Source organism: Caloenas nicobarica, chromosome 19 (assembly GCF_036013445.1).
Source record: "Caloenas nicobarica isolate bCalNic1 chromosome 19, bCalNic1.hap1, whole genome shotgun sequence".
Classification (NCBI taxonomy): Eukaryota; Metazoa; Chordata; class Aves; order Columbiformes; family Columbidae; genus Caloenas; species Caloenas nicobarica.
The window spans coordinates 10535410-10553625 of record NC_088263.1 but is presented as its reverse complement, the minus strand read 5'-3'; the positions used below and the strand labels follow the sequence as shown (position 1 = coordinate 10553625).

General features: G+C 42.1%; 1 protein-coding gene across 7 annotated transcripts in view; it reads left to right on the top strand.

The window, feature by feature from the left end:
* The window catches only part of DENND1A (DENN domain containing 1A), a 158624-nt gene that overhangs the window by 120948 nt on the left and 19460 nt on the right, over positions 1-18216 (top strand). For all 7 annotated transcript variants that reach the window (XM_065648461.1, XM_065648462.1, XM_065648458.1 and 4 more), the window contains 6 exons: positions 1179-1280; positions 1826-1913; positions 2489-2529; positions 4159-4230; positions 5335-5391; positions 10154-10282. In XM_065648461.1, the coding sequence (XP_065504533.1) occupies positions 1179-1280; positions 1826-1913; positions 2489-2529; positions 4159-4230; positions 5335-5391; positions 10154-10282 (489 nt within the window). The remainder of the gene's footprint in view (positions 1-1178; positions 1281-1825; positions 1914-2488; positions 2530-4158; positions 4231-5334; positions 5392-10153; positions 10283-18216) is intronic.

Genomic DNA, 18216 nt, shown 5'->3' with positions numbered 1-18216 from the left:
ATTGCATTAAAACCCCATAGAACTGTTTGCAGGGTCTGGTTCCGCTGGCAAGGTCGGTGACGTCAAAGGACGGTACCAGCCGTAGGGTCCATCAGACCTTGGGGGAACGTGTCAGTGAGGGACTTGAGTCGATTGTGAACTCAGTAAGATGGTGAATGCCTCTGGATTTTAAGAAATGAGAGTCATCACAGTTTGCCCAACATAGTCCTGAGGACTCAGTATCCTTTTAGTGTGGGTTGGGTGTTAGAGGTCCTGGGGCCACAGAGCGGCTTCAAAAATTGTTGTGGAAAAACTGGATTGCTCAAAGCAATCCTGCGGCGTGGGGGTTTTTAGCACATCGCTTTTAGTGACCCTGTTATCCCGACTTTACACAGCCAATGATAAATGATACTGCTAATATAAAAAGCTCCCAGAACTGGAATGATACCACCCTTTTAAAGGGAGTGCTTTAAGGGTTTTTGCTGTCTAATATTGATTTTAAACACTCAACAGATGAAGAGTCCAAATATATTTTAACGTGAGTATGAAAAAGCCTCCGTATCGGTATAATTTTGTCATTGTTTGTTACTTCCTTGCTTTTAATTCAATAGATCTATCTGCTTGCTACACTAAGTATTTGTAGATTTAAGTGTGGAGGAGATTCGTGCCCTCATGGCAGATGCACAGCAGACTTCAGCATGAACAGAACTCATTAAAATAAGATAAAAGTAGAGCTGCAAAACAATTTCTGTCTTTTGCCAACAAGGTTGTGAAAAAGGGAAATTTCCCTCTTTCAGGATATGGAAGTCTGTTCCTTCTGAACAGCACAGACATTCCTGCCCTGTTTGTGCAGGTTAACTGCAGATAAGGAGAATATACCAAATTTGGATGACCGTGTGTCATATTTTGGGGACATTAAATAAAGTCACCTTTTTGGATGGTGAAAGCTCCTTCAGCAACATTAGCGAAATGTGCGTAAAGCAAATGTGGTTTATTTTAACGATACGCAGTTTGTAGACTCCGACCTGTTTCTCAGTCTCATGATTGAAACTTGGAAATAAACTGCAGTTTACTCGATGTTATGTGAGGCATACTTTATTTATCTGTTTGTTTTGGAAGGAAGTAGATAAAATGGAGACAGTGGATTCAAATGGATTCTGACAAAGCTTTTTTAGTGTTGAATGCTCTGAACTCTACAGGGTGAACCCATCACTTTTTGCGAGGAAACGTTTGTGTCCCACCGCTCTGCTGTCATGAGGCAGTTTCTCCAGAACGCCATTCAGCTCCAGCTCTTTAAGCAGGTACCGCCTTAATTGCTCTAACGTAGAATCAGATTCTTTAACAATACAATTAGGTTTTTTGAAGGCTGTTCCTATATTCCTTGAGCTGTCAGCCACATAATGAGGAAAATTCGTGTAGTGCAGCACCTTAATTCCCGCTGGCTGGCTTGGCTCAGGGGCGGGTGATAAGGCTTGCCAGAGTTTAAGAGCTGTGTGGTTTTCCCCCTAAAGGTCTCTGTGCTCAGTTTTATCTGAACATACTTAGACCCAATGTATCTCCTGTAAACTTTGTACAGAAAGCATATTACTGTTAAACATGATATTACTGCTTCAGGGAAGCTGAAAACTTATGTGTATAGACAAACACACAAATGCTGGTTTTGCAGTGAAGCAGCATTACCTTTTCGCATTGGTAAACATTTTGCCAGTTTTGGTTGTATTTTCATTCTATTTAGAGTCACTTCTCGTAACATTGAGGTTATTCTAGCAAATGCTGAGTAAAGTCTTTCTGAAAAGATAAAGGATGAGATAGTTGATGTGTTTATACTCTTTTAACCCTGATGCAGTTCATTGATGGCCGTCTGGATCTTCTGAACTCTGGAGAGGGCTTCAGTGATGTTTTCGAAGAAGAGATAAATATGGGAGAATATGCAGGTAAGAAATACAGTATTTTAAAGTCATTTCAGACACTGTTCTTGACTTACTGTTTGTGGGCTATCATGATGTAATGGGTCATTTTGGTTACTCACCTAAATAACTGAGGCTGCATTGATCCCTGTAGCTTCAAGTCTCTTAAATTTTTGTTCTTTCCTTTTGTTAATAACTTTGAGTAATGTATTGTAGTCTGAATAAAGTCTTTTCAGTCTTACAAAACCTCAGCTTTACCACTTGGCTAAAGTACAACTAAAAGAGTTCTTGTAATGGAGGATACTAAAAAAACCTTGGCTTTACCCAGGATCACCTTAAATGTCTTTTAGCAATCTTTAAAAACTTGGTGTTCTCAGGTGTCTTAAAGACAACCCAGATACAATAGAAATGCCTCATAGCAAGTAAAAGAAAAATGGTAGATCATCAATTCTTGGTCGTGTTCCCATTAAAAGGATGGTTGTCCTGTTCTGTTTCTCGACTCTCCCTACTCCCAGAACCACCGAGTGCTACACTTCACATTTCCAGGTTGTTTTCTATTCGGCAGAGAGTTACAGTTTGTTTGTTTTTGTGATTCTCTCCAGGTAGTGACAAATTGTACCACCAGTGGCTCTCTACAGTCAGGGTAAGAACACAACATTCTTCCAGCAGCCCTTGGAGTTCTTGCTGCCCGTGGTGCAGTTCTGTGCTCTGTCCTCAGAGCGTCACTGGCGCTTCCCGCAGGCTGGAGCTGGGCCCAGCGCGGCTTGGCTTGGGCAAAACTAACGCACTCTTCAGATGAAGCAAAGAACAGAATTAAAAATACACTAAAAAAAAATCACCATAGGAATTCTCTACTTTTTGAATCCCACTTTTAATGTCTTAGAGGCAGTGGAAGTAACTTATTGTCATTTTAGAAAATAATGTGGTTTTTCTTTCTTTTTAATAATGGTTTGGTGCTCTAGTTGTATAGATTAAAAATTTAAATAATTTTAGAGAATAATACATTGTTATAGCTGATTATTGACAGGTGGTTTAAAAAATTCTGGTTTGATGCATAAGATGTGATGTATGGAAAAGTAAAATACTTCTAGTTTATGGTACGAGTCAGTAGGAAAGACTGAATTGTTTTCTGACAGAATTGACTTTAGTAGCATTCCATTTGCCTGTTGTCCTGGTTATGAATAGAATTATGTTCCTTACACAAAATACTGGGCTCAATATTATATTGATAATTTTGAATTAAACAAATTTTATAACAGTAATGCCAAAAAATCTCATCATATAGTTAGATAGGTAAAAATGTATACATAAATATATATAAATACTTAGGATGACAATGAATTTCAAAATTATGAGAAATGGGGACGGCTGAGACTGAATATCAAAACGCATGTAATTAAATTCAACAGTTTATAATTTTTACTGAAGATTAGGTGTCATGTAGTAAATCTTAAAACTGCATCCGATTGTATCCAACCTCTGGAAATATAATTTTGCACTGAAATAAGAGATTTTTAAGATTTTATTCCTTGGATTTTCCCCATCTCCTGTATTTATCAAACAAGGTGCTGTACAGCAGCAGTCAATGGTGTGTGAAGATGTGTAAAACTCCAACCAGACGAGCAGATTATTCTGTCTGACATATTATGGTCTTATGACTTCTGTTACATTCACCACGTGCAGTTCAGCTTTTCCCGAATTAATGTTTATGACTGCAGTTAGATTTCATTTTCCCTCAATTTATCCCTTTATCAACTACTTAGATCTTTAAAAAGGCAGCATGTTTTTAATAGATAGTATTGTGGGATCATGAAAAGGAAGATGAAGGAAGATCTTGTTCAGATTGAACTACGAGCTTTCCTGACCCGGAGTTTTCTGCCTCAGACGCTGCGTGTTTGCTGGGACGCTTGTGTCTTAAACTCAGGCGGGATTTCCGGGCAATGTACAGGACGTGCTTGAGGGTGAGCGGCCCAGCCCCAGAGCACTCCGAGGCCTCCCGGGAGATCAGGGCTCTTTGCATTAGGAGCCCCTGACATTTTTCATTTGCAGACTGCAGTGTTAAACAGAATTGGGGTTCCTCTGCAAAACCACAGAAACATTTAATATGTTTTTCCTTGTGTTCTTTTTCTTTACATTTACCATTTTAGTGCACAGCTCTGCTAATAAGAATAGTTAATGCTTTGTTATTTTAAGTTAGGAATGGTGGATTTTAAATTGCTGTTTGCTTTAAAGAGCTTTGATAAAATTTGTTCTATTGTTACTATAATTATAGAAAGGAAGTGGAGCCATTTTAAATACAGTAAAGACCAAGGCTAACCCTGCCATGAAGACCGTCTATAAGTTTGTAAGTATCAAGTACTGGCTTACTACTGAGATAAGAGTCTAATTACAATTCTGGTTTAACCTTTCCAATGAAACTCAAGACCTGAATTCATTTTTATTGGACTCACAAAATTACTTCAAATACACATTCATCTAAATTTCAAATTTAAATGCAAAAGTCATTTTGAAACTTAATCATAATTGAAACGCAAAGGAGAAGGGGAACTTGTGATTTCTTTTGAAAGTGTAGATGATAAATTCTATTTATTACACAGACCTATTTCTGGGAAATGGTGCCTATATGCTCTGCTAAGCAGCTCTACCATCTCATCATTACTCTGTTGGAAGTCATTGTTACCTCGGCTTTCTCTGCTTGCAGCTTCATCGAAATAAGGGAATCCTCTCATTTTCCAAATTGTTTCCATCTTTTCTAAATGTCAGTTAATTTTCCCTTGAGATTTCTTATACCTGCTTATTTAGAGCCCAACTTACTGAGTTATTCTTTAAATGAAAGTGTTTCCCGTTCTGTTAACAAACAGCTTGTATGTTGCTGTGTTATCATGTATGGCTGCCAGCTTCCCTGCGCAAGGTAAAACAACAGAGAAACAAGCAAGGATTTCTTATCAGCTCAATTTTAGGAAATAACGCTACAGAAAGCACTGAGATAACTATTCGAACTTTGATTTTCTCCTGCCTTCCTGCAGCCTGGGAGAGGTTAGGCGGAGGTTAGGCGGAGGTGAGGCAGAGACGAACGGTGGTGACTGAAGGGGCAGCCGGAGCCCCGCGAGGGGCAGGTCCGCAGGTCTCCTGCTGCTGTTGGTGGTTCACTTGGAGCACAGGTGAACAGCGAGAGGTGTGGAATGGGAAAGGATGAACGCTGAACATGGCTTCAAAACGGAGAAAACCACAGTTTTGCAACTAGCGTGTTTGTGTGTCGGGGGTGGTGTTTTTCTTTCTTTGGGTGTTTTAGCTTGCTATTTGTTTTAATATGTTTTGGGTATCCTGTTACAGTTTTTTCCTTGCTGTTTTTAGTAACTAGAGAAGGTGAAACTTGACGCACTGAGATCCAGCATTGTCGCTGCTGGAAATAGAAGGGGATTTTAACTTAAATTAATTTTTCATGCAGGCAAAAGATCACGCAAAAATGGGAATAAAAGAAGTGAAAAACCGCTTGAAGCAAAAGGTACTTGAAGTTCTTATTCAAAATGTATAAGCACCATGTATGAAATACTTAGCCACAAAAAGCATTATGTGATCAATAGGAAGCTGTTTGATATAGTGTTGTTAGCACACTTCAAAATGCATTACCAGCTGTCCTGGATTTTTCACACTATTATAAATATTCACAGGCAAAAAAAGCCTGTCTCCAAATACATTAAGGCTCTGACTTAAACCCACAAAAGCCAGAAAATGGAGTGTTCTATTCGGAGTGGTCCCTGTCCTGTCCTTTGTACGTTGTGGAAGGGAACTCCATGTGAGCTGGGAGATCTGTCCTACAGTAACGGCACGGAACTTTGTGCAAATGCCAAATTGTTGCTATTTTTATAGTAATCTCTTAGGAAAATAGTATGGTGTCGGTCATTGGGAAAAGGATTTATATGTTTCACAAGTGTCTCCTGCAAAGTTTAGGCATAAAGGAAGTAAAATATGTAGAGTTGGTGTTCATTTTAAGTTTGAATTATTGCAGAAAAAAATTCTCAAACTGTTTGTTGTTCTCCAAATCTGTCTTTGTTTGATTGTAAATGGTTCAATTCCAAGAGTGCTGAATTGTGTTGTTATCCAAGACTAATTGCTCCTTCCAAGCCAGAAGCGTGGTCATATTGATACATACCCTATGAATGAATGGATAACTCTGCCGTAGGTTTGTTTCAGATATTCTGCTTATTCTATGAAGCAGAGCTATTAGAGTGTCTTGGGAAAACAGGATAGCCAGCTTGCTAAGAGAACTGAAGTTCTTCTCAGAAATAATTTTTTCAATTTGTTGCATAACAGTTTGGGTTTATTTTTAACCTGTGGTGTCTCTGTAAATTTCTTCTCTAAATTTCTAAACCATCATCTTAAGATAGCACTGGAAATTTATTCCTATGGCACAACCAGGAATCTACCTGAACATGTGAACAGAATGTTGATTCAAAAGGATTATTCTGCAGCCGGGTTATGAACTGATGAAATGAATTGTATGTACAGTCCCAGTGCTGTTCACTCTCTAAATGCTCTAGCACGTTGCTAGAGGTTTTTGCGGAAGATAAAGTTGCTCCAGATGCTTTTAATACTATTTTATTTTATTAGACTTCCTGCTTTATGTGTGACCACTTTAGGCATCACATGAAAATATTAGAAACATGAAGCAGTTCTCTTGTACATGGACTTTTTATGTAATTCCATGTGTTTCACTTCTGGACATAACCTTCATGAATAATAAAATGCTTGGTCTTCTCACATGCATTTCTAAAGCAGTTATAGCTGTGTAAAATGACCAGATTGTTTTCCTGTATTTTAAATGGTAATATAATTTTATGCTGTTCTGTGACATTTGTGTAAACTGCTGAGAAATGTCTCGTTCATTCATTGCTTTGTTTTATTATTATTGTCGTCTTCCTAGTCCTTCAAGCAGCAAGCACTCTTTTTAAAAAACACACATAACATTTACAAATAAATGGCCTAATTTTGTTTTGTGGCTTTTCCGTAAGTGAGATGGTTAAACATGATTGTTCAACATGCGCTTTCACAAGAGCTTAAGGGTTTCTGTGAGAAGCTGACACAGATGCTCTACTCTCCGTTCTTCTTAAATCTGTTCTTTTCTATCCCATCCTCTCCTCTATTTTTAATGCAAGATAGGAAGATAACTCTAAAATGAGCTGTTGCTCTGTGTAAAGTGATAAAAATAGCAAAAGTTATTTTGGTCACCCTCATATTATTTTTAATCGAAGTGTCTGTGTTGCTCTGTTGACAAGTCTATTAGTGCATCCTCGCCAGTTTGCATGTGAGAACATTGTATTTTTCATGTGTTTACTTACTAGTATGTGCACTTGTTAACTGGTTGAAATTCTAGCATCATTAAATACTTAATTTTTGCCAAATTTGAGATGCTAGTCTTTCATCTTCTAAGGGTAACCTAGGGTTCTTTTTAAACTGAACTTACTATCTGCTGCATTTTAACATATTATTTTCCATTATAAATACAAAAAGTGTGCAGGCCACTGGAAAGGAAAAGTCAAATATAAACATCCCTTTTCCAGTTTTCCCCGCCAAATATGAGCAGCTTCTGTACAAACTAGAATTTAAAAATGCAATAAAGCTCGAGGTCTGCTTCCTCCAACTCTGCATAGCAATGCTGACCTCTTAAATATAATCAAGAGCCCATTTTGCCCTTGGTCTGCTCCAGTCTTGGGTTTGAATTGCAAATGGGAAATGCAGGATTGACCTGTTGAGAGGTCACTGTGGTGTGTGTAAGGTCCTTCTTTAATATGATAGTCGAGATTGAATGGGGCTCTATTTCCATCCCTTGTTCATTTGTGGTACAGTATTTCAAAGCAACAGAAATAGTTTTCAGAGGATTCTTATGAGTGAAAGCAAATAATTGTTAATAGATACAGCATGGTAGCTTTATTTTATATCTGAGACAGTACTTTTTTCTTCCTTTTTTCTTTTTTCTTTCCTTTTTTTTTCTTTTTTTTGGTAAAGGCTGCTTTTTCCATTTCACAAATGGACCATGGTGGTCAAGTCACTCTGCTATTGCCTTGTTTGAAGCTTAACTACATAGAATTAGGAAGAAGGAGGAATATGAATGGTACCATCCTCAACTTTCAGTAAGGAGAATGTAACTTACTGAAAGCTTCTGCATAAGACAATTTATCTAAGTGGTTGGGCATTTGGCATTAACGTATTCAACGTTATTTTACCTACCAGAGCCCTGTGTGGCTCCAGTTAATGTCTGTTACCAGTGGGCTGTTGTCAGTGCTTTATTATCGGTACAGCTAGACACAACTCATCGAGGTTTATAAAATAACCTGAAGGATCCCTTTAGACATTCTGGAATGTGTTTTTTGCTCTTCTAATAGACAGAATTTGTAGTCCATTGCAAAAGGTCCCTAGAAAACTGACTAATGTGTATTTAAGCAGAATAAACCCTTATTCAGTTTACAGGGTAAACTTTACATATGTGTAAGTATACATCTTACTCATCCGCTGAAGTTCCTCCTTTAAAATAAAATCGGCAGTAAAGATGTCAGCTGAACGGTCAGTTGTTAGGCGATCACTCTTTCCACGTGGAGATGGCCGTTTTTCCGGGAGCTGTGCCACGGTGGGAGCCGCAGCGTTTCCGCGGGTTCCCGGGGCGGCGGTGGGAGCGGCGGTGGGAGCGGCGGTGGGAGCGGCGGTGGGAGCGGCGCTTGCAGCCGCGGGGGCTGGGGAAGCTCCCTCGTGCCGGGACGGCCGCTGTCCGGGCAGCTCCGGCGCTTTCACTGTGCTGGACGCATTTAGCGTGGGCGTACTTGTATAGAAATACGGAAATAAAGTTGGTATTTAGTGTTGCTACGTTCCAGAACAGTATATATGTATGTTGCTGCCGTGTATTATGTGATTCCCAAACTGACCGGGTCCCTTGGTAGCTCGTTGCTGGTTTGGAGCTGCAGTTTGACTTGGACAGAAGCTTACAAGTCTTGTTGTTGTTTTAGGGCTCTTTGTTACTAATTCAGTGCACTTTGTGGAATTTTTTTAAAGACAAGGTAGCATTGTGCAGCTGGAGCACGGGGGGAGGAAAAAGTTTTTCTCTCTAGTTTGACCTTAACAAGTTGTTAATTTTCCCAACGATCCTCATGCCCATATTGGTGAACCATGGCTCTACCAGCTGGATCTAAAAAGGTCTCTGAGCTTCTCTGTGGAGCAGACAAAGCCCCTTAGAAAGTCCATCCAGCTTTTTGTTTCATTTGACCTAAACACATGAGGTCAGCCCGTGTCCAAAGGAACCGTTTCTAATTGGCCATCAGCTTCCATGTCTCATTACTGTGCCTTGGCGAGGCGGGAGCTGGAGGGGGCAAGTCAAAGGTCCGCAATCAAAGCGGTGGCTGGGGCAGCAGCCAGCCTTGGGTCAGTCTGGCAGAGCCACAGTGTGTGCAGGTTTCTCTCTATATTTACCAAGCATTATTTCCTTGACATTGTTGCAAAGAGATGTAAGGTTTGGGGCCCACTGCGTTCCGGACTAGTTCTTAACTGACTTTCAAACTCTTTTCTCCTTCTCCGATTCCTTATGTCTGCATGCCTTTGTCTTTTTCAAAACCTGTGTTACATATACCATACGTACTCCTGCCAAGTTGTTCAGCCTAGGTTGATGGGTCACTTCTGAAGATGAGGACTAATGGCAAAAGCAAAAGCAAAGCAAACCAATAAAGCATCCTGCCAGGCAGTTTGTTTTACACAGTCTCCCCAAGGCATATTCAGTACAAACAGACTCAAAGACAAAATGCAAAGCTAACTAAGCTGTGAGTTTCGTCTCTCCTCGCCGCTTCCACAAGTTGATTGTTCTGCTACAGATAATTCTGTGCAGTTATGTAAATAAAATGACTATTTTTATTTAGGTTTGCACAAAGCAGAATAGCCCTGTCCATAGGTTTCTGCTCATTTGTTCCTAGAATAAAAATGTTGAGCTATAGGGTTTTTTTCTCCCTATATATTTCCTGGCTTTTGCATGTTTAAGTCAGACGTTTTATTGAATGTGTCTCTTTGCATCCAGCACTGGGTTTAGGAGGAGAGAGTGGTTGTGTACAAGCTCTGATTGACAAAGTGCAACAAAATGTTTTATTGTAATGATGTTTTCTTTTCTGTACTTTTTTTCTCCCTAACATCAACACTGTAAGTCAGCATTCCCCTCTAGTGTGTCCTTTGTGCCCCTTGCCCTTAATCGAGACCGTTCCTGGCCCTGCTGCTCACCTTGTCGTCCCACACAGGACATTGCCGAGAACGGGTGTTCGGTGCCGGAGGAGCCGCTGCCGAGGACGGCGCCGTCGCCGTTGGTGGAGAAGAAGGACCCTAAATTAAGAGAAGACAGAAGACCAATCACAGTACATTTTGGTCAGGTATGTCTTAGTGTTCGGTTGCTTTGAATTGTGTGACTCGGCGAAAATAGTTCAGAGAAAAGTCACAATAACGAATATACCAATTGTTCCATTATTTTTTTTGCAAATGAGTTATGTTATTATAGATTTATTTCTGTTGTATCTATTTAAAGATTTTAAAGACCATATTTTTTCTGGGGTTTACTGATGCCTTTTGTTCACATGATGATTTTGAGGAAAATATTCTAAGAGAATGGCAAGAGGAAAGCATAGTCATTAGAGCAATTTTATAAACTGTTTTGCTGTTCTTTTAGCAGGCAAAGTGCTATAGCCCTCAGGACTGAGGATGTATCATTTAAAATGTCCTCTGTTATCTAACCAGATCATTAGTGTCAATATGGAACATCCAACTATTAAAGCATTTTATCCTTCTCTGAAAATTAAATGCGATGAACTAAGATGGAAAAAATCAATTAATAGCTTATTAGCGTACTCTGTATTTCAGTATTGACAACTGAGCTATACACATTAGTTACTGTTCTGTTTCTTTTGATATGTCTGCAGAGGAGTGAGTTTGGTCATGTGGGGTTTTTTAAGAGCTAATTATTTAGAAAATGTAGTTGCTGTGGTTTGTTGGTTTTTTTTTTTTTTTTTCATGGAAAAACATACAGTATTTTCTCTCAGTTTGCCAGTGTTCCCCTATTAAGTGTAGCCTGACTCAAAAACCAACGTTATTTCTGTTCACAGTTCTCCTTTCTTTGTATCTATTTTTTACAGTATTATGATGAGAAAACAGGAGTGAATACCTGATTTCGTATAAGGAAACATAGTGTAATTTTAAAACAATTCTAAAGTAAGTGCGAATTCAAACAGGTGAAGCAAACCAGATTTTTAGATGAGTGTCTATTAATAGAAACTAGTGGTTGTCACTGCATTGACTGTTTAGGTGTTAGGGCTCCACAAGATACAGTCATTGCTCAGAGCAATGTTGGCTGGAGCACTTCAGAATTAGATGTGTTTCTTTCAGAACTTTCACCACTGCGCTAAGTGTAAATTCTTGGAGACTTTTTCTTAAAACAGTTTCTCTTCCAATTAAATATTTGAGTAGGGGGTTATTTTTTGCTTACTTTCTGTGCCAGTACAGTTGAGAGGAATTGGGGCTAATGGAGAAATGTAGCCATCTAGCTCTAGCAGGAAAATGTGACGTGTCATGGAAAGCAGTCAGAAATCCAGATAATACTATACTTCCATTTTTTTCCTTTACGTTTTTATGAAGGGTGGATGGTTCAAACATTTTTGTCGATTAATGAAATATATAATCGAGTGGAAAGTGCAAATTTAAATGCATGAGGTTTTTTAACGGTCACTTTCAGATTTTGTAATGATCACATTCTGTGCGTCCGAAGGAGCACCCATCAGCTTTCCTGACCCACTGGATGTGGCTGAGGGGTCGCTCGCTAAATGCTGTTACTGCCAGCGCACCCCCAAAAGTGCTGGAGCTCAGCAGGTGTAGGGCTGTCTCGCAGCCTTTGTCCCTTCTCGGCTCCTTTTTTCCTGATAGCCAAAATGAAAATTAAATCGTACTTTGAGTCAAGCGGAAAAGATGTTCAGGTTTATGAAATATAAATTAAGGCTTTGGGGAGGAAAAAGGCAGCAAGATTTACTGTTTAAATGGGAAATGGCTTCTAACTAGTGATTAAAGGGAGAGATTTTAGTGTCACTTTTAACTCTGTCTAGAATACAGTAGGTGGGAACAATTAAAAAGCCACGAGAACTCTGAAAGAAGGGCTGTTTGTGCATTCACAGTTCTTATAAACTGAAGAGGATGAAAGAGGCTTTTTTTCTCATTGTCACTTGCTTTCTATGTCTGCTGGTATTATGCTGGTGTATATGGGAAAGGCAGACTTTTTTAAAATGCATGCATGCGGATGAGGGTCAAGCCCCGTGTATCAGTAATGCAGCGCGGCTGGGCCGTGGCGCTGCAGCGAGAGCCTACCCACGGCAGCGAGATGCTTTAATTGAGACATGCTGTCAAAGTGACAAACACATTTGCATACAGTCTATTTATTTTCGTTGGAAAGGTCTGCAGTCTGCTGTTGGTTGAACATTCTTAATCAGCTCGCTGTAAGTGAGCCGGCAGCTAGCTGTCCTGTGCTGGGTGCTTCTCTTCATTACATGACAGATTAGCTAACGGGGGATGGGCTAGCCAGCCAGCAGCAACCTTTAATTTTAACTCATTATCTCTCACCCTAGAGTGAGGTACTTTCTAGCTTTTCCAAATACAATTGTGGATCTGCAGTTGTTAGGCTACAAAAAATACCAGTGAAATATCTTGAAATGTCTCTGTATGTATAGCACCTCAGCTGACTGTTCACAAAAATTTAGCAGCAATTATCTGACTGTGTGGCATTCTGCGGTGTTGTAGCCCATCCTGGTGACTGGTTATCAGGCTTCGCTTGAGAGGGTTGCTTTTTCTGGAGTTGTTCTAACAATGGTTTCTGTAGTAGTAAGACACTGTGCGAAAGCTCTCGTTGGTTAGGAAAAGGAGGATTTTAGCCTCATACCTGGGGTGTTGGCTTCCCTCACGAACGGCGTTGGTGGCGAGCTGCAGCAGCCGGGGTGCTGCGCAGTGCACCGTGCTCAGCGGCCGGGGTGCTGCGCAGAGCACCGTGCTCAGCGGGCGGGGTGCTGCGCAGTGCACTGTGCTCAGCGGCCAGGGTGCTGCGCAGAGCACTGTGCTCAGCGGCCGGGGTGCTGCGCAGAGCACTGTGCTCAGCGGCCGGGGTGCTGCGCAGTGCACTGTGCTCAGCGGCCGGGGTGCTGCGCAGAGCACCGTGCTCAGCGGCCGGGGTGCTGCGCAGAGCACCGTGCTCAGCGGCCGGGGTGCTGCGCAGAGCACCGTGCTCAGCGGCCGGGGTGCTGCGCGGAGCGCCGTGCTCAGCGGCCGGGGTGCTGTGCGGAGCGCCATGCGGGGTGCTGCGCGGAGCGCCGTGCTCAGCGGCCGGGGTGCTGCGCGGAGCGCCATGCGGGGTGCTGCGCAGTGCACCGTGCTCAGCGGCCGGGGTGCTGCGCGGAGCGCCATGCGGGGTGCTGCGCAGTGCACTGTGCTCAGCGGCCGGGGTGCTGTGCGGGGCGCCGTGCTCAGCGGCCGGGGTGCTGCGCGGAGCGCCATGCGGGGTGCTGCGCAGTGCACCGTGCTCAGCGGCCGGGGTGCTGCGCGGAGCGCCATGCGGGGTGCTGCGCAGTGCACCGTGCTCAGCGGCCGGGGTGCTGCGCGGAGCGCCATGTGGGGTGCTGCGCAGTGCACCGTGCTCAGCGGCCGGGGTGCTGCGCAGAGCGCCGCGCTCAGCAGCCTCAAGTCTCCTCTGCTTCCTGATTTTCACTGAGTGATCTGTATTGCAGGTCAATTTTGTCTGATTTCAGAAGTATGTTGTTTGATGAGTTCTTAATATCTCTATACCCAAACCAAACATGAAAATTTATAAGTTGCCTCTATGCCACCAAAAAAAAAAAAAAAAAAAATTCTGGGTGCTAATGTAAATAACTGTGAAACAAATGGAAAATATATTCATGTACTAAAGCAGTTTATCTGACTGTGAAAAGACTTGTCCAAGTTCTCTTCCCAGCTGATTCTTACTGCTGTTAAACTTTTGCGGGCCATAAAATGGAAATTGCCAGCTTATTGATGTTTTGGTTACTTGGCATAAATAAACACGTTCATTTTTTCCATTCATGATCTGCACTTAGACATGCAGAACAAACAGCTCTGTGTTGTAGGGCAGGTTTCTTCTTCAAGAAGATTAAATGGCATTAAGAGGTCAGAGGGAAGATGGGGAGAAAGCCAGCCGGCTGCGTTCCAGAAATGCAGAAGCGGTTGCTGAGGCCAGAGGCGGCAGCGGGAGGGATTATCTGCAGGGTGAGAGGTGGAGCAGGGAAGGGAGGAAGGCTCCCGCGCCAGACCCTGGGACTCCCTTCACACCCAGGTGAGCTGGAACAATAGCAGATTCCCCTGGATCACAGCAGGCATTGTGTGGCACTGGGGTAGAAACCAAAGGGGAAAGGGGAAAACAAGTTCATTTGCCAATATTCATGCAACAGTGTGCTGTGGTTGCAAAGCCAGCCTCCTGCTCTTGCCACTCTGAACTGTTCTGACAATAGAGGTACCTTCATTACGAAAATGAGCTTCCATTCCGCTCTACCCCACTGATGAGCTATATGATCTCCCCGTTCCTTTCTGTTGAGCCACATGGGGTTTCCTCCCTCTCTCCATTTGATTCTTTGTGGATGTAGAAAAAGTATAAGCCTAGTTCTTTAAAATTATTTTGTCTTCAGAAAGCATATTTTCTACCCTCATTTCTTCTCACCCCTTTCTTTGACTGTTTCTTTCAGAAAGAAATTCACTGTTGCTCAGTAAGTCACCTTGCAAGAAGGGCGAGTGTGTTGGCCCAGAAGCACTTGTCCGTCTAATGTCTGCTTGAGACAACTCTAATGTCCCATCAGGTTCTTAGGGGACAGTGTTCTTAGGGGAGTAAAAACAATGTCAGTGGACAAGAAAATAATTCATTTGTTTGAAATCCTGCTTTGTGGTGTGCAAGATTTGCAGAAATGGCAATCCATGGGATAGGAGTTCTCTAACTAAAGGCTTGCACTCTTGTCATGCGTGTAAATATTTGACAAGTGAGACCTGGCGCTCGCTTTAGGAAGACGTACACCACCTGCAGAGCATACCCAGAGGTTACTGCCTCTCCTGCTCTCACTTGCCAGTATTTTCTAATGAGACAGCTACGTCTTCTTCAGCTCCTACAGCGATGTGCTGTGTATGTAGCACATGCTATGTAGGAATTCATGCTTTGCAGGAGGATTATGTGGCTGCAGTCCTGCATCCAGCAGATGTGTTCACCCATGAAAAAGCACATTCTGGGATATGGCTTTTAGTGTTTTCCAGCTGTCTTGGCATTTCAAGCGCTTCTTAAACAGGGATGTTCAGAATAAATTTACTGCCCTGGGTACATGCGAGTCAGATGCTGTAACACTTGGGTGTATGGAGAAAATATTGTGGTTGAGCTGACCTCCCAGGGCTCTGTGACAAGCAATAGCAGCTGAACATATCTGCAGAATCTCCTTGTTAGTCCTGTTATGCTGAAGAACCCATAAATATCTCGTAGAGAGTATCTTGGTCCATCACTGCTGGCCTGTGGAAGAAGAATTGTGCTTTATAAATAATACATACATATAAAATAAATACATCAGTACATACAAGGCTAACCAAATCACCTAGATTGACAACCTGAGAAAAGCTCAGAGGGTCTTATGGATGACTTGCGTAGTCTATCAATGTAGATCAGCATCCAGAAGCTTCTTATGTATTACTTATGAAGCTGATACGTGCAGTAAAGCCAGAACTGTCTGAAATGACCTCTGGGCCCCTGGATTAAACTAGAAGATTAAAGGGAGAGAGTATGTGAAACATATGATTCTTCTAACTGCTAACCCCACTGTGGTTGCTTGTTTGGCCAGGCGTTTTTTGGATTTGCCCTTCAGAACTGGACTGATTAATACCGAGTCAAACGGTTGCGAGCGCCGTGCCACAGAGACAGGAGCCGTGTGTCCCGTGTGTCTGTGCGGAGGAGCATCCCCTCATCACGCAGCCTTCCTCGGGGAATGATGGAGCTGAGTGAAGCAGATAGGCATTGCTGTTTATACAACTCCTTAAATGAGAGACCATCTCTTCTTTTTTTCTTTTTTTTTTTTTTTCTTCCTGTACAAGTATTTTGCTTGCTGGAGAGGAATAGCTGTTAAAAGATAATAAGGGATGTGTCCATTTTCCAACATTTTGAATCATGTGGGTTGCATGATCTCCTTGATTTGAATTCCAGTATCTGGCCCACAGAAAGCCCAATGCAAAGCTGACAAAATGACCAGTTACAAAAGGAAACACACACAAAATAACGTGGCTTTTTTCTTTATATTTAATATTGCATTGCTGGATTTTCCGCTATTTTAAATGAAAAATATATGTAGTTAGTTCCATGTTGACAATGTCCTTGAGGATTTGACAGTGAGATTTTCCAGCAGTTGCTCTTCGTTAGAATCCTGGTGGTGTTTAATAAGGCAGCCGAACTGCTGGCACCTTCGGTTCTTGTTTGTTCTCCGAGGGCTCGGGGCTGCTGCAGTAAGCACATCGACCAGGGCTGATCATTACAAGGGCGTACGCCACCATGAATAAAAATGTCACACGTTTTCCCATCTCACAGCGGTACAAAATGTCAGTCCTGTCAAACAGACATTGCAGGTAGCAGTGAGCAGTCAGAACAAATTGGGAAGCCGAATATTCCCCCAGCTTTCTGATATTCTTCATTTGAAGCAGAAGAAAAACAGTTGTTAACCTATTAGCTGTGATTTTAAACTCTGCTGAGATAGTAGATGGATAGACGTTAACACACGGGGATAAATATATTCCTGGGGTCTGGGATTTTTTTGCAACATGTCTCTCCATCCATGTATGTTGAGAAACGGATGGAATGAAAACTAGCCACTGCAAAATATACCTCAATTTGGTAGACTTCCTTTGGAAATTTGAACATAATCTCAATGAGATTCTCTCTGAAACCCTTCCTTGTTTTATCTCTGTGAATAGTTCTGAAAAAACTCCTCCTTGCTGTTTTGCCAGTAATCCAGAAAGGGCATGGTTCAATGAGTTAAGGACTTTCTTTCGTGGTCCTTTCATCATGCAGTAATGGAACAGACCATCGTGGTTTTACTCTCTTTCTGAAGGAAAGAAAGTTGTGCTGCTTTCAGGCTAAGGCGTATCATGCAATGTACAGTCCACGGGATATGTTATTTTCTAGGTGTTGGATGAGCCTTAGAACCATGAACATACCTGTGTGCTCATTGCGTTGTCCATCGAGGACTGAGGCTTGGTTATTGTCAGTGTGGGATTCTGCTGTTATTGCGGGGTCCAGAAGAAATCTGGTGCAAAAGACAAGGTGCAAAGGAGGTGACAAAATATCGAAGAAATAACCAAAATAGTACTAAGTCACCAGTGGCCACCCTAAGGAACAAGGAGAGTAGGTAAAATGGGCTGCAGTGGTCTATGTAAAAGTGAATATCTCAAAGAAATTCACTTAGAAGTCCATTCTGTAAGTAGAAATTTGGTTTTTTCTCTTATGCCTTCTCAGAACAAAAACTGGTGTGTGCGTTTGTGTGTAATTTACTGCCCTTACCCAAACGGCATTGATTGCCGAAGGAAACTGCGAGAGGAAGGCTCGGCCAGGAGCGCTGGGGTCAGAGCCCCACAGCAGCAGCGCAGAGCAGCTGGATGCGCTGGCAGGACGCAGCCTGAGCCCGGCCGGCGTGCGGCCCCTAGAGCCAGCTCACGCCTCACCACACAGAAACAAAATGCATGAGGCTTTTTTGAACCAGAATGACTCTAGATTGAATTAAATATTTTGTGTTCTGTAGGCACCTGTTTCCTGGGGGAAGAGATACCTCCAGCACGTAGCTTAACTGCCTGCGCTCTGCGGGGAACGGGGCCAGGTAAATGAGAGGCTGGTGGCAGTTATCTCCTTCGGAAGACATCACGAGTCTTCAAACTGCCAAGCGTTGAATAACATCAGTGTAATACAGTTAAGGGTTTTTGTTTTGGTTGGTTTGTTTTTTATAGTGTGTTAGAAGAACCAAATGTGTGTATAGATGGGAGGAGGTCAGGCTTTATTTTCAGCAGATAAAAGTGAAATAGAAGAATTAAGTGGTCACAATCTCAAATTATGTTGATACCATCTTTTGTGGGTTTTGTGCCGCTTGTTTGTATATGAACTTTCCTGTCACCGGAGCCGAGAAGTAATCAGAAGTCTTGGCAGGTCTTTAAACCACAGCTACCATTACAAATTAACTGCTAGCACATAATATTCTTCCCATCAGCATCTCATAAGAACACATGCTGCTGTGGGGCCGGG